The sequence below is a fragment of the Aptenodytes patagonicus genome, chromosome 2 (genome assembly GCF_965638725.1).
Source record: "Aptenodytes patagonicus chromosome 2, bAptPat1.pri.cur, whole genome shotgun sequence".
Taxonomy (NCBI): Eukaryota; Metazoa; Chordata; class Aves; order Sphenisciformes; family Spheniscidae; genus Aptenodytes; species Aptenodytes patagonicus.
Window position 1 is genome coordinate 2299706 of NC_134950.1, and position 16203 is coordinate 2315908.

The window sequence follows — 16203 nt, forward strand, 5'->3', positions numbered from 1 at the left end:
TCTATGGGCAGTAAGTCATAGCAATCTAATGCAGCACAAGTTTCCATCCTATAGATAAGTGTTTGCTAATACAACTGTTGAACACATCCGCCTGGATCACCCACTTCTGGAAATATCCTTAGCTCTGCTATAGGATCATCCTGGCTGTGTAGGAGACATCCAAAAGTGGTGGGTTACTGCCGAAGGGTGGACTTCTCTGCAACGCCATTGGAGGTGCCACTCTCCACAGACCATGAAGGACCTCCGCTGGCTTTGCTCTGAAGTTAAGCACCTTGATTAGGTGGAAAAAGGGAAATAAGAGCTTCAGGAACCAAGTACCCCTTGCTACTCCATGGCTGTGCCTATGGCCAATGCATAAAGTTTTATATACATGTATTTACAGTTTGCTGAGGCCTATCATCAGCTCCCACAGACATCAGTCCTTCACAAAATCCAGCTCTAAGACAGGGAAGAGATTGACTAAAATCTTATGGTGTGAACAATTTCCTTACACACGCTTGATGCACTTCTATGTATTTCTGTCTCCAACAACAATGGAATATAAGTAAATGCATATAGTCAACCTATTTCTCCTTAAGCCACAGATCACGCAGCTCCATGCTCCGCTCCCCATACTATAATTTTTACCTCTTTTTGTACAAGAAAACTGCAGTGAGTGGTAAGCATTACAGCTGCTGTGCAAAAGACAAGTATACGGTTTAAGTTATGCTGCCCTACCTGGCTTAACTGTAGCCAAACCTACTTGACCACCCAGCTCTTAAATGCATAAAACTACTTCATTGCTATGCAGTTGCACTGTGCCAAAGCGCATACTGGATCTAATGATGTTTAAGCCAGTACAGTAAAGGTATCTTTGATCTGTACCTGAAAAACTTATTATTGCTTTTGTATTAGGGATCAAATTAAAGTAAAATAAGCCATATCCTGTATTATAAATGGAAATGCCTTTCTCCTGCTGGAACTAGAAAACAAAGCTCTTTGGGATTATTGTGAGTGGCAGCAGGCATGGTGAGGCAGAGAGAATTCTTTCCCTTGGCGGTCTTTGCTGTTGCATTTGGGGTCTGATTGTTTTTTGTTGACTTGGTCATTCATCAAATGTCTCTAAGAAACAGCGCAAACAGTAGTTAAGCTCCTTCATTCTGTCCCTGCGGAGAAAGGAAGCAGCCATCGTCGCATCTGCCTCTTTGCTATGCTCATTTTAAAACTGGATAAATAAATTAGAGATATGATCATTCAAAGAACAAACTGTAAGCAGCTGCACGCTGGGGATTACGGATTCGGTGGACCGTAGTTCTCTGGTAAAGAAAACAGCAGCCATAGGAAACTCTTAGGCAGCAGTGTAGCATCTTTTGTATTATTTAGCGCACTGGCTTTGCAATCTTTGTGCATACAGAAATGCACAGCAAGAGATGTTATTCTTCCTAAGAGATGCCTTTTCGTTGTTACTCTTAGAGTGCTTATTTTCAGAGTAGCACTGTAGACAGATAAGTCTTTTACATTTATGTTTTAGGTACTCAGTATCTCCACAAACTGAGTATTTAGCTTACTAATGTGTGGAGGACTTTTTCGGAAGCAAATTTTATTCATCAGAGACACCCCTTTAATTAACTTCCACACTTCCATGGGGAGAGGAATATAAAGAAAGCTAATAATAATAATAATAATAATAATAATAATAATAATAATAATAACCTATCTTGTTACCATTACATAATAAAATAAAATGCTGTGGGGAGTGGAGTTTCAAGACCTCTCTTTTAATGAAGATCTTAATAGCATTTAATGTAAATTAAATATAATCACGGTCTGATTCCTGAGAGTATCTCTGAGGCTGAAGAATAAGAAGTTAATTGTGCTGACAACATAGTGGGAAGTGCCAAAATCAAGCACCAGCATGTTGGTTAAAGTGCATTTTGAATTAAGAGGTGCAAGGCAGAACTTTTATTTTTTGTACTCCCATTCCCAGTTATTTTGCAGCAGTTCAGTGCAAAGTTTGTGTGCGGCATGGATTTATTACATAAGATATCTAACATAAAATTTACATTAGAATGCAAATGAAGGAGACTTTATTTAGCTTTAGAGATTGGGAAGGATCAAATGCATGAGCCTAACAAGCCATTTTACTTTGGGGATGGGGAATTGCTGGTATGTAAATCTCTGACTCGTTCTGTGGGCAGATAATTTAATGAGATCTGCAAAATGACTGGACGTCAACTCCAGCGCCTTGCATTGCATTAAGAGGAATTAGTTGTGGAAGTCTCAGTCTTGAAACTGCTGCTTATGAAATTCATGCACTTGGTGGCAAGATTTACTTGATTAAAAGACTGGGGACCAGGCTAACTGCGTACTCCTCAAGGTAGGCGATGTGACAGGATTCAATTCCCAGCTCCCTGTCTTGCGATGACAGTGTAGAATACCTCTCTGTGGTAGGTATGAAGTCTTCCATCTCAAATTAAAAGTGATGTAATTAGTCAGCTGGTGCAGTGGGTCCTGGGATCATAAATAAATGAAATGCATTTTGATGAATGAATACAGAAATGGTATCTTAATTTAACTAAGGAGAGCTGAGAATAACTGGTTATTGGATCCAGTCTTATCTTCATATGAGATTATTTCTCTTTCCTGTGTGGTGCCAAAGGAGTCCATGCCTTCTGTGTGCTTGTTCAACCCTTAACATACATCTGAATTACTGTTCTGCAGCTAAGAGATGTTATCTTCATGGTATGCTAAGCTTTCATTTGTATACCTGGTAGGTACAATGCATAAAATTAAGTATACTTTTATCCTAGATAGCTTTCCCACCTGAGCTGTCTGCACAGAGATCTTGCTTAAGTGGAAAAAAAAATGCCAAACTTTGCTAGGGGGGTGAATATGGCAGTTCATGGTGCCTATGTCCATCTTCCCTGACTAGATGGAAATGACAGTCAGTGGAGTGCTTGTTGAGAGGTCTCAATTTATTTGTAGTTAAGGTTGTGTTTGGTAAAGACTGTTTGGGGACTGGCCTTGTTCCTCAAAGGAGGTGCTGAAAGAGTTGACGTAAGTCTTGAAAGAGCTGGTCTCCATCAGTGCTGACAGAGAAGCAGGAAGGAGCTGAAGAGCCAGGACGGGCCATGGGTCTTCAGGACAGAGGGGCCATAAATAGTCATCTTAACATTTTTTAATCAGAGAACTTCCATTCACTCCACATCCTGCCCACCCTGAAAAAAGAGCACTGACAAATTAGTCTTTTCAATATAACCATGGCTCAAATATGTCCTCTAAGGGAGAAAAAAGATCAGTTTCTCCAGGTCTTTCTTGAGTCTTTCTAGAGTTTTTGATTGAAGCAGTATGGAAAACCACCCCTTTCGGACTAAAAATATGTGAAGCGCTCCCTGGGGAAGCTTAGAGGCCAAAAATGCCCTGTTGACCTTATAAAGCTTGAGAACTACTGGATTGAGCTAATAAATACCTTTGGGCAGCATTTATGTCTCTTCCCCCTACTTCGTGTGGTCCCGAACAGCGAAGCCAGCAACCAGTGCCTACAAGAAATAATGGTACTGGAATTTGGAATGTAAAGGAGAGGGACAACCATGACTGGAGAGGGGACTGGTTTGGCTCCCTGCCTGCCTGTTTCAGTGCTCGTAAAGCAGCACCGCACCTTCGTGTTCACAGTGTTTTCCTCGAGATACTATGTCATTAGCAGGTAGATGATCATGGTAAGTATATTTGTCCTGCTCAATTTCTGTTGCTTCAAATTTCTCTTCTGAGTACAAAATTTTCCTGGGCAAGCCATCAGGTAACTCCCCAGTCCCATCTCTTTTTGCTCTACAACCCTTCTTTTGACAATTTTAGTTGCAATACCAACCATCAGTGATGGCCTTGTTACCTGTCCACCCCCTACTTTCAACTTATCTTCCCCCGTTGACTTTGCACGTCCACGGCCACTGTCTTTGTGCTGATCACAGGAAGAACATTCTGGGCAGCTCCTTGCTAGTATTTCCTACAGCCTTCTGGCTGCTGTTGCTGGTCAAGACCCTGGACTCGCATAGTCCTACTGTGGCTCCATGTGCTGTGTGTTGTGTTGTTTCGTTTGCTCTGCAGCTTGATAAATTTCTGTGTCTCATTATGCAATTAATTTCAATTGCAATTCCCATCATCTCTTCTGCAGGCATGCAACCCAGCAGGAGACTAATAAAACCATCACGACTAGCACCAAAGCCATCAAGCAGCTGTCTGAGGTTGTTAGAGGCTCATCCAGGGTATGTGTCATTCAAGATGCTGTTGGGGGAGAGTGCTGGGTCTTATGGAGGGAGGAATAATGAAAAAAGAAGTGGTAGTGGGTGCTTTAAAGCTGTTGAGCTCCATGTTTTGTTATAACTTCCATTTCTGTTACACAATAAACATCGCTCGCATTTATAAATGACCAATGGGAAAACAGCTGCACAAACCAGTTCTTCTCCCAAAATTGGATGATGTGGAATTGGAAATCAAGAGCTCATCGACGAAGCCTTGACTCACTCACACCTATCTCAGGGTCTTACTCAGCTTGGGTAAAAGTACTACAGGAATCACCTGGCTCCACATGAGTTTGGCATTGGTCAAAGACTCAGTTGTGCAGTGGGTGCACTGGGTGCAGATGAGTTTGGAAATGTGTTGAAGTGCACGGAAAGGGCAAAGCAGTGGAATATGTCTAGATATGACATTCATTCAGTGCTGTATCCTAGTGAGAAAGCAGCGGTGGGGATAAATAATTACAGGCTGCGGCCAGATCAGAGCAGGACATTGAATTACAATTGCCCCCACGGCAACCCCATCTGTTGAACGGAGAGACTGGTCTTCTGTCATCAGTAGGTTCAACTCATATGAACATCATTGTCACAGGGGTATGAATGATCCCCAATGAGACAAACAGAAGGTTTCTGACCTTTCCACAAAGACTTTTATACCCCATGTGTTCCTGCTGACTTTGGCCTGTGGTATGCATCATGGGGAAGAACAGAAGCATATTGTGGGGAGCAAACTCCAGCTGGTGTGAGAGTTGAGAAGTTTCACCCACATAACAGGTGATTCAGCAACTGAAATGAGAATAAGGACAATACTTTTCTACTTGATTCTGCCTAGCAGTTTTCTGTTACATTCTTGCTTCCAGCATTCATGTAGTTTCTGGGTCAGGAACTTACCTGAATTGGTGTTTTAAGCTCACTCACTTCCTGCCATTTTCCAAAGTCCTGTATTACTTCAACTCTGTTCTCACTGTCCTTCCACCTAGAAAAAAACACTGCTCTAAATACACAACTCGTCTCTGTGCAAGTGTTTTTTACAGCCTGGATTTATGTCACTTGCCAACAGGCATATGAGATAAGGATTTAAGAGCTGAATCACCCCCAGGCTATCTTTGTAACCTGTGGAGGACCATGTGCAATTCAGCCCACCTGAAAAAATGAATGGGTGATGGTCTACTCCAGAGGATGGGGAGGAAAGCCTGGAATGACTGTTCTCCATACATAGACATTGACCTTACGCAGGCATCAACCTTAATACTTTGATCTTTTTTAACATGTTGCTTTGATTAGTGATGGACTACAAGGACTATTTTTTTCCTTTTCGTGCATACTCTGAGAATAATTACATCAGAGCTTGATGAAACAGAAGATGCTTTCTTGGAGATATGGGGATCTGGGCTTTTTTTGTGCTGATCTCCTGGCTCCATTTCGTGACATAAATTGGGTCCGAAGGGAAATCAGGCAAGGTCACGTTAAACCCAATTATAGTGCCACACACAAATGACATTATTTGCCCTTGAAGCCCATGTAGTGTCCACTGAGGACTCTCAGGACAATAGCTTTTACGGTCGCAGGGAGAAAAATTGCTAAGTTAAAGGGAGAATATTTCAGAGCTGAAGGAAATAGGCACACAAACAATTATAGTAATATGAGGAATAAACTTGCCGCTCTCTATTGGCATCACATAATAGCTTTTTCTGCTCCCTGGTCAATTAATTTCACAAATTTTATTTTTTTACCTCTTCTTTTCTAACAGTGCGCAGTTTAAGTAATTAAACCTACAAATTTTGATATAAAGCCTGTAGCCCTCCTCCCTTATATAGAATAAATAGTTGCTGCTGGTCGGTACATCCCTCTTGGGGATCTGGGTAGCATTACAAACTTTCCTCCCATAAAACTTCTCACAGCATGAAAAGCCTTCCATTAATTTAGAGCTTTATAGTCAGTCCTTTCTGATCCATTATTCTGTGTATTGCTTTGCATGCACACACGGACAAAAAATATTTTTCTTTTCTTTCTTCCTTATTTTCCACCAATAACGCACTGCCAGCAAGGTGCACTGTGGGAGTTTCTCTAACTTCCCTTGAAGCTCCAAGTGCTGCTGGAGCTATTGGGAGTCAGGATGCCCAACTGAGCAAATTGATAGTATTTCAGGAGCAAAGATACTGATGTAAGTGGATCAGTGTGATACAAGGCAGGAGACTGATGTAAAAGAGCACATGGCTATTTTAAGGCTTCCTTTCAAACTAACCTCAAAGGACTTAAATAGAGAGGCCTATCTGGAATTCCAGGTTTTTGTAGGATGGGTGCTGGACCATTAGATCAGCCTTCCAGGGTGGCAATCTTTTCTTATTTTGCATGTTTAACAAACATAAGGTTTATAGACCTTTATCTGTAGAATGGGAATAATGATACTTGCCCTGTTCCAAAAATGGTTTTAAATTTTTGGGTGAAGAACTGTCAGATTGGGATCTTCTTCTGTGTATGAAAATACTACCATTAAAAATTAAAGATGTTTATCCCATCCTTTATAAAATTTACTTTTGTATTCTTAAGCGGTTGTCTGAATTAGCTGAAATTGCTGTAAAGTGAACGGTTCTGCTTAGTAGCTTTAGTGTAGATTGGGTTTTATTTGCTACTTGGTTTTCAAGGTGATGCCCCACTTCCTTGCAGTTCATTCCCCTCTGTAAAACCTGGACATGTGAGCTCCTGCACACCTGAAATCTGAGATCCAGGGGGTACAATAGTTCTAGGAGAATTTCCATTGCCTGACACTGTTTGGGTTTGGTCACTCCATCTGAGAGCAGCGATTTTGCAGCGTGTTGGATAGTTACGTCAGGCTAGACTGGGGTCTTCCTTCTGAGAACACTTTTGTTTAAAACATAGATTGGTATCTTGCTGGGGCAAACTCCAGACAGAAAGGCGGTGACATTTGGGTACATGTTTTGGAAAACATGGAGATAAGTTGGTTTCTGACAATCAGGCCCTAGGCCAGGCAGAAGGAAGGTTGTTGTGGCTGATGGACCTCTCGAGTCCAGTAAATCACCCATTGCCATCAAATGAGGCGATGAACTCCATCATGGGGTATCATCCAAATAAAGGACTTTTTATAGGAGGGTCCCTTGGGTTATCATCTCCAGCAGGTAGTCTGAGGCTGGATTTTAGTAAGTAGAAGCAGGATACCATACTACAACCGTTCGGTTCTTTTGATGGCAGTAAGGTATTAATTGGCTTGTGTTTCACAATCTTTAAGAACTGATATTGGAGTGTGACCCCCTTCATGCAGCAAGCAGGACAGCAAAATGTCCCACTATATATCCCTGCCACCAAAGGTGTCCAGTTCAGATAGCAGACCACACAGTAGTCATGACTTGAGTGCTATCTTGAATATCCAAGGTGACATTTTTTTAATTGCTTTGGCCTGAAAGATCAAAGCATCTTGTGCTCCCTTCCAAAAATAAAACCTCGTAGCATCCTGGCAGCCCCAGTGAAATTGAATTTTTAGAATACTATTTGCACCCACTTTGTTTACTTAGTGTCTCCCACCAGAACTGTTTCCCGTGGTCACAGACAGTCTACTAGTTGATTTATCTCTACAGACCTGCTAACCACACCTCTGTTTTTCCAAAACAGCAAGAGCGACTTCAGCTGGACAGGCTGAAGAACCAGTTGTCTGATGCCATCCAGAGATACGGAGCTGTGCAGAAGGTGGGGGTCTCTCTTGGTTCCACTCTTCCGTATGTGAGTTTGGCAATGTGTTACGTGGGAGCGAGCGTGGCTCCCAGGAGCATGGAGCATCTCCACAGAGCTACTCACATGCAGTTTCCTCCCTCTTTTCTTACTTTATCAGTCAAGAAGTGTATCATTACATTGGAATATGCACACGCATGCGACTGCAGAACAATTCAGCAGCAATGGAAAAGAAAAAAAAGTGTGCTATTGCCAGCTGTGTGTCTGCTAGGACCTTCAATGGTTCCCCTGGCTTAGCCATGACATTATTTTGGTGTGTCTCCACTTTCAGGGGAGAAGGAGAGGTGATTGCACAGCGGCCCTTGCACCTTTTCTGCTTACAGAAAATGTGCGGGCACAATTGCTAATTTAAATGTTAACCCACCTTACGGCTCTGCTGTGTTACACGGCTTTGCCAGAAGGTCTCCGAACACATCTTGTCGTTTGGACCTCTCACCAAGATCAAGCTGTTTAATGAAACAAACAAAACCTGAACTCCAGCTCTTTCATTTGCTTCTTGCTCTCCCACTTTACCCTGGGGAGGCTCTACTGACGAGCAGATTTGCTTTGCTTTTAAACACTGTAGTAATGATTTAAATTTACCATCCTCAAACTGCTTCTCTCCCCTGCAGTAACAAGTTTGAACATGTATCTGGATTAATTGAATCCTATGCAAATACAACCTGGACAAACTCTGCTTGCTTTCTTACACTGCTCTAGTGAGTTTGACCCATGCCTGCAACACATGGGAAGAATATATTGTGATTATAGAGGTGTAATGAAATTTGGCTGGCAACATGCTCTTCATAATGTATCGCTATCAGAAACACTCTGTACTGATTGATTTCGCAACACTGGCTGCCGATGGTTTAAAAATAAATAAATAAATGAACGAATAAAAGTACACAAAATTGCATTTCAATAACATTTATATTATGTAATAGCATTGCATTATCTCTAGCGTCATCTCATATTTTTAATTATTTCTCTGTCCTATCCAAAAGCCTAAGTGTGGGGTTTTTAAATGAAATGACCTTATCCCATTAAATGACAAGCTGGAAGGATTCAGGTGAAGGGCTCCACCCCCACATACACACACCTTTTTTATGCTTTTTTTTTTTAATGTTCATGAGTACAATCCATCTGAACTGAACATGTAGGGTTGTTTTTTTTTTTTTTAAAAACTGTCATCAATTCAGAAGTGCCAAAATTAGCCACTGCAGTTTGTGAATGCCCGGTTGCGTCAGGAAACCAATCTGAGTGGTAAATTGCTACTTATCCACGTCCTAGCTGTCATTTCTTAAATGCGTGTTTCAGTTTTGATAACCTTGTCATTCTGGAAGCTTTGAAGACTTTTAATTCCTGCAAGACCAAACTTTTCAATGCGGTTATACTCCCTTTCTTTTTCTAAGTAATAAGAGTTTTCTCTATGTCCTTTTCTTTAAAAATCAGAAGAAATAGCTTCATATGATTCCTTCCCTAAATATTTGGACTCTCTTTTCTCAGCCATTTTCCCTCTTTTTTTTTTTTTCCATTTTTGCAGAAAATAGCAGAGAAATCCAAAGCTTTGCTTCCTACTGGGCAGAGAAGTACCAAACAGGTAAGTTCGTGTGTGTCTCTGTGTTTGACAGTAAGTGCATTGCTAAAAAAGGGCTGTTTTCTAACCCCACTAATGATGCTGAAGAGCATAGTGCTCCCCCACTACCTTTACTGAAGCCAGTGAGATGGTTTTCAAATAGAGATTTATGACATCTTTGGAGGTGGAAGATACAGGACCCAGGAAAAAAGACATATGTAATACCTGTTTAATTATTCTCTGCTTTTCTGTTCTCATGGGGCTGTTTTTCCCTTCTTGATGGGAGTTCTGTCTACTCTGAAATATATCAAAGAGCTGTCCTGTACCCCCTCCTCTGGGAGATGGGCTCTTAGGCTGAGTGAAATCACACACCAAGTGCAATTTCGTAGAAGGAAGTAAGAGGGTTTTTTACCAAATCTCTCTCCTCAGTTTTAAGAGGGATCATGTATCCTGTGTTCTTCGGCTACATTACACTGTGGTTAACTATTATATATATATGCAAATAGAGCCTTTTTTTTCTCTTTTTACTCATATTAGGAACTTTGTCAATAAATACTATGTGTAATCAGAGTATATACATTATAATTTTGTGCATATATTTAGTTTCATACGTACATGCATATGTGTGTATATATGAAATATAATTAAATGTATTTGTGCCTGTGCACATGTAACATGATTAAGAGTGTAGATATGTATGTATATATATATGTGTATATATGTGTATGTGCGTAGTCTTTCACAAATAGTAATGCAAAATACTATATATGTAAGTAGTAATGCAAAATGCTATATATGTGATATGCGTGTGTGTGTGTAAGAAATCTCCCCAGATTTCAATGAGAGGTTTGATGCCAGGAGATCAGTTAGCTGTAGTATGAGTCCAGCAGAGATTAGGTTGGCCTTTCAAGTCCTACACACTAAAAAGCTTTTAGGTATTTGCAACTGATATGCCACCAAAAAGCAGAACTCTGTGCCTAAATCCAGTGAATATTTCTGATATTATTGATACCCTTGTCTCTTCTTTTAAGGGGCAGTCAGCAGGTTTTCTGCTTTCCTGATGAATCTTCATTCCCTACCTTGTTGTGCCACCCGGTTTTCTATATCCTCCTCAACGTGTGTATAAGAAATAGTTGTTCTTTGTAACATTAATGCTTCTCTGTAAAGAAGGGTGAAACGATGCCACCGAAGACCCTACCATTAGGGCAAGCCAATGGACCAGAGCTTTAATATTAGATAGGTTTCAAGCAATCACAATTCTGCATCAGACCTTCTCGTCACTTAGTTGGTTTTAGGTGGCAGCGGCAATGAAACTAAGGCCTTTGTGTGCCAAAGGGCTAATGTATTCCTTTACCCTTACTGAGTGTTCCCACCGCCCCCTTTGGAGTGATGGTGCACACATGTTGCTCTTCAGCTATGTGTTTATAGAAACGTTATAGCTTATTTTTGTCCACCAACTGGTGATCTGTTTTGAACATGGGTATTGTGCATGGTCACCAATAGCGTACTCTTGAATGATGGTCAAATCCACCAGACATCAAACATATATTGGTTTTGATGATTGAGCTCAGAGATAAGGGGGTTTATTTTGTGCAAATTAGCTGTGATTTGTTTTCATGCCATCTATATTATATCACTTCTCGTGCTTTTAACCAACTTTGTTACATTACTGTCGGTGTAGTGGATTGCAGAGGTGGGAACAGCTCTGGTCTTGCCTGGACTACCATATGGTTGCATGGCCATGGCTGTTCCATATGATACGGGACACTGCTGGACCATCCTATTAACCAGTGCTAATAGGATGAAGAGAGCTAATTACTGCATAGCTGTTGTGCATCCCTGCACCTGGAGTAAGCCTGGATGCAATCAACTTTTTTGGTATACTGAAAATGGCTGATGACTCCAAAAACAACTTTCTCTGGAAGGCAGCAGAGTTTTAATAGGGGAAAAAAACCAAGATGTCGGATAAAAGTACTCAAATCTTGGAGACAAGTGATGGTGGGGGTGGCGGTAAAGGGAGGCTGCAGGAAGAATTGGACAGAGACAAATCCCTTTGCCTTAAAACAGGTAAGAATCCTACCCGTTAGGACACTGTAGCAGTAACAGTTTGGTGTGGGTCAGGCAGCATCAGCAGAAATTGTGTTAAACTGCATCAGCTGCAGGTTGTTTCTCCTTGTAGCTGTCACTTGCAAGTGAATGCTGGTGGTTGGCTTCGGTGCATTATGAAAAAGAAGGGGGTTGTAGTATGTCCTTGACAAGATGCTTCTGACTCAGCAATAAGCTTGATCATGCCCAAGAGCACGTACTTTTCATGCAGTGACACTTGCTTGGGCTGGGGACACGTGAGGTTTCATGCAAACTCCTTGACAAGGAAGAAAGTTAATTCACATCTGTTTCAGCTTTCCTATACATTTGCAGCTTCACACGTGTCTTCTTTTCTTCCTCTTTCAAATATAAAAAGAGAGAAATTAAATGTATAAAACCTGATGAAGGGAATGCAGTGGTGTGACTGTTTTTTACTTATTATTTTTCTGTCTACAAATGGGTCAGGACATGCAAAATTATAGTTCCCACAGCAACCATAACCTGACCACTATTAAGGCATCAAAGTTAACACCCTATACAGTAATGCAAAATACTGCATATGTTCAGGTGACCTGATTTATGGGTCTTGTGAGACTGCATGGTGAACTTCTTGACTTGGTGCAGATCCAGTCTTGATTCAAATGCTGCTTGCCTGCAGGGCTTCGTTTTGTTTTATTTATGCTTACTACAGAAAATTATACGAGGTTTGAAGAATGCTAGTTTTTCTGTATACGTGTCCCTGTAATTCTTGTCTTCCGTTGGTGGGTGGGAAAGGTAAGATGTTTGGTAACACAAACTCTAATAAGTTCCCTTTAGGGAGTAATTGATTCCTTAGACCCATGTAACAGGTAAAAATTGGAAAGTGAAGGTTTGGGAAAAGTATTCTCCTGCCCATCGTGGTTTGCTGTAAGTACTGTTTAATTGAGTTTGTTTATTTATAAAAGCAAAAGAAAGGCATTGATCCAAAATTCATTGAAGCCCGAAGTTATATAAATTCTTAATCAAATATGTGTTTGTAGGAATGTATTTGTGTGGGGGCAAATCGATGTAGTTCTATAGGTGTGTTACTGCATATATTGAAAGACACAAATTTTTACTATGCTAAATGATCGTTGTTGAACGTGAGTTGTGGTAACTATTTGAAAAAAGCCCTTTAGCTTGGATCTGTGAAAGCAATTGTAGATATTGACCCAGTGGCCAAAATCATAGAATCATAGAATCATAGAATCATTGAGGTTGGAAAAGACCTCTAAGATCATCGAGTCCAACCGTCAACCCAACACCACCATGTCCACTAAACCATGTCCCTAAGTGCCTCATCTACTCGTCTTTTAAATACCTCCAGGGATGGGGACTCCAACACTTCCCTGGGCAGCCTGTTCCAATGTTTCACCACTCTTTCAGTAAAGAAATTTTTCCTTACATCCAATCTAAACCTCCCCTGCCGCAACTTGAGGCCATTTCCTCTCGTCCTATCGCTTGTTACTTCGGAGAAAAGACCAACACCCACCTCGCTACAACCTCCTCTCAGGGAGTTGTAGAGAGCGATGAGGTCTCCCCTCAGCCTCCTTTTTTCCAGGCTGAACAACCCCAGTTCCCTCAGCCGCTCCTCAGAAGACTTGTTCTCCAGACCCCTCACCAGCCTCGTTGCCCTTCTCTGGACACGAGACCTCAGAAGTCTCATTAAGGGAGTGCACAGGGGAATCCTGGAAAGCAGCTTTCCATTTATGAGAAATGCTGTTGCGGCATACAGCAGAGACGGTAATGTATTTGGTGATATGGTTGCCTCTGGTTCCTGCCTATGTATGGGGCAGACGTGCCTCGAATCCCACCTTCTCCCCCTGCACAGACACACCTTGGTGCAAAGCAGCTGTTCCTCCTTCCAGGCAGAGAGTCCACTGTCGGAGAGGAGGTATTTCAGGTGTCCCCCATAACAGCCTGGGACAGTGTGGTCGGTGGTAGGGGAGGCTGGATAGCTGAGTAGACCTGTCCTCTTGGGCTAAGTCCATCCCACAGTGCAACAGTTGGGTATAATAAAATATGATAATATTCTAATAGCACAGAATAGATTATCCATAATATTAAAATAATAAATGATAGCCTGCAGAAATTCCACAAAAAAGCCAATAATCCCTCTGAGCATAGGAGATTAAAATAATCCTTCTTTTTAATTCAATTATTGTGCATCTAACATCAACCACTTCCCATAGAAAGAAGAATATGTTATTGTGCCCAGGACTGAATGATTTTGAGTGATATTAAACCCAACAGCAGACTAGGCTGAAAAGCTGAGGGCTCCTAGGGATCCGTCCTGGCAGCACCTAGCAGGGACAGCCCAGTTTGTGCATCCTTACTGCATCTGTGACGTGCCTTCAGGCCACCTCCATCTTTCCTGGACCCTCACTGACCACACTTAGCCGTCTATCTTCTCAACTAATGAGGAGGAAAGTGGGCTTTCTCACCGTGTAGACTTTGTGGGTGGTTCCCCAAAAGGAGTGGGAGAGGGGGAAGCACAGCTCTGTTTTAGCTGAGGAATGAGTTTTAAACTAAAACTACACCAAAAATCTGAACAGGCTTTTTTTTTTTTTCTTCCCTTTTTTAAAGAGGAAACTTTCCTGGCAATTTTTAGAAATTAAAATTACAGTAATTGTCATAATGTAATCGCACCCCTCTTCATTTCCTGCTGCTCACGGGGAGAGAGAAGGATAATTACTGCTCTGGAACATGGCTGTTGCCAAAAGAGATGCCTTTGTTTCTTATTCCGTAAACCTACTTGATCCTTCTCTCAAAGGTCAGTAGTTTTTTTATGTTTCTTAGGAGCACAAAAATGGGTAATAAACCTCTATTTGCATATACAAGCTTCTTTCTCCTGACTGCATCAATTTATTCACGCTTTAAATGGACTTCCTTCTCACAGGAAGCATCATTTCTCTCTTTCTTCCTGTGTTTATGAAGTTGTTCTTTTTTATGTGATTAGAGTAAAATTCTCATTTTGGGGCAGCAAGATCCAATCCTTGCCTTTATGGGAGAATAATTTCTTGGCAATAATATCTGCATAAACTGCATATATGTATGTGTGTGTGTAATGACTCTAGTTACTTGGGCTTCTATTTTTACAGGGTCCTTATCATGGTAGATGCTGTAGAAGCACAGCTATTAGATTGTGCCACCCTGAGGATCTCGCAGGCTAAGCAAACGCCACCAGGCTGTTCTGAACGATAATTAACGATGAGTTTTCAATGCAGTAGGTGCTCTTCCTGCTGGAAGTCCAAAGCTGAGTTTGAAACTGGCTTTGACGTTTGGGAGAGGTTGTGGTGTGTATTTTTCTTAAATGCAGAATTCAATTTCTCACAATCAGAGTAACAGCTTTTGCCCCCACAAATGGAGCTCTTTATTTACGCATTTATCTTATTGACTCTAACTTCTTATCTTAGAACTCATCCCAGTTGCTAATGTTCCAGTCTGGCTGGTATATCTTAGGAAATCAAGCCTTAGCTTTGGTGATAATGTATCTTGCATGTGTGGTAGTAATTTCTGTGTCTTTTCAAGGTCATTTGGTATTCAGCTACTTCTGCAAAAAGTGTTATTTCAATAATGTCAACTTTGTTTTAAATGACTATGCATCCATTAAAAGCCATATTCTAATCAACCCACTCCTCTGCTCCTAGGGCTGTCAATATGGAGCATTTAAATCACACGGCTATTTTTTCTTGACTTTATTTAAGTGTGGGCTTTTGTTTGGTTTGTGGGGTTTTTTTAAGGCGGTCATTAAAGCAATTTTCCTAAGACAATTTTTTTTTTTTCCTTTTTCTGCCTGTTTAGGGGTAGGGAAATAGATTCTGATCCAGGGGTTTAATAAGTGGATGGAAATAGATTCATACCTGCTTTTTTTAATTTGGTCCCTATATTCCCAAGGGAGGTGGAATCTATTCTGAATGGTCCAAAGTACTGCCCTTGCGCTGCTTCCAGTGGGTCTGCTTTTCTGCTCAGCATGCCCATGATCTTGCAAAAAAATGCCAGTGGGTTTTATAGACATGGTACTTCACTAACTAACCATTAAACTCCATCTCTGATGTTTCAGGGATGCAGCACTTTGCAACTGTAAGAGTTAAAATGAAGGATCTTCCATCCTTAAAGGCAATAAAACCTGCACCGCAGCCTTTGGGAAAATGCCCATATTCTTCGTGCTGCCTGTGGCTGTGCACAGGTTTTGTGGGGCAACGGGAGTGCTCAGGACTTCAGTGTTGCATGGAAAAATGTGTAAGAAAACCCCCAAATCCTACTATATCTGTAAAGGAGGTAATTTGCAAAGGTTAGAAACATGAGCTTCCAATAACATATAGCCCCCTATTCTACAAAAGGAGAAAAATAAGAAAAGACCAAATCCTCCCCAAACCTGCCATTTCCTAAATTGCCCAAGCAACTTCAGCATGGTGGATTTTCCTTAGCAATCCCCTATCAAGTGCCTGTCATGGGATAAGCCCGCTTTGCTTGCCCGTGTCTGCTGATGTAGCTAGAAGCTGCAGCTGCCTATATCAGCACCCGAGCAAA

The 16203-nt window shown here is 41.3% G+C and overlaps 1 protein-coding gene across 8 annotated transcripts in view; it reads left to right on the forward strand.

The window, feature by feature from the left end:
* Nucleotides 1-16203, forward strand: part of TSNARE1 (t-SNARE domain containing 1) — a 530096-nt gene that overhangs the window by 229181 nt on the left and 284712 nt on the right. For all 8 annotated transcript variants that reach the window (XM_076329011.1, XM_076329018.1, XM_076329017.1 and 5 more), the window contains 3 exons: nucleotides 4148-4238; nucleotides 7896-7970; nucleotides 9535-9591. In XM_076329011.1, coding sequence (XP_076185126.1) covers nucleotides 4148-4238; nucleotides 7896-7970; nucleotides 9535-9591 — 223 coding nt within the window. The remainder of the gene's footprint in view (nucleotides 1-4147; nucleotides 4239-7895; nucleotides 7971-9534; nucleotides 9592-16203) is intronic.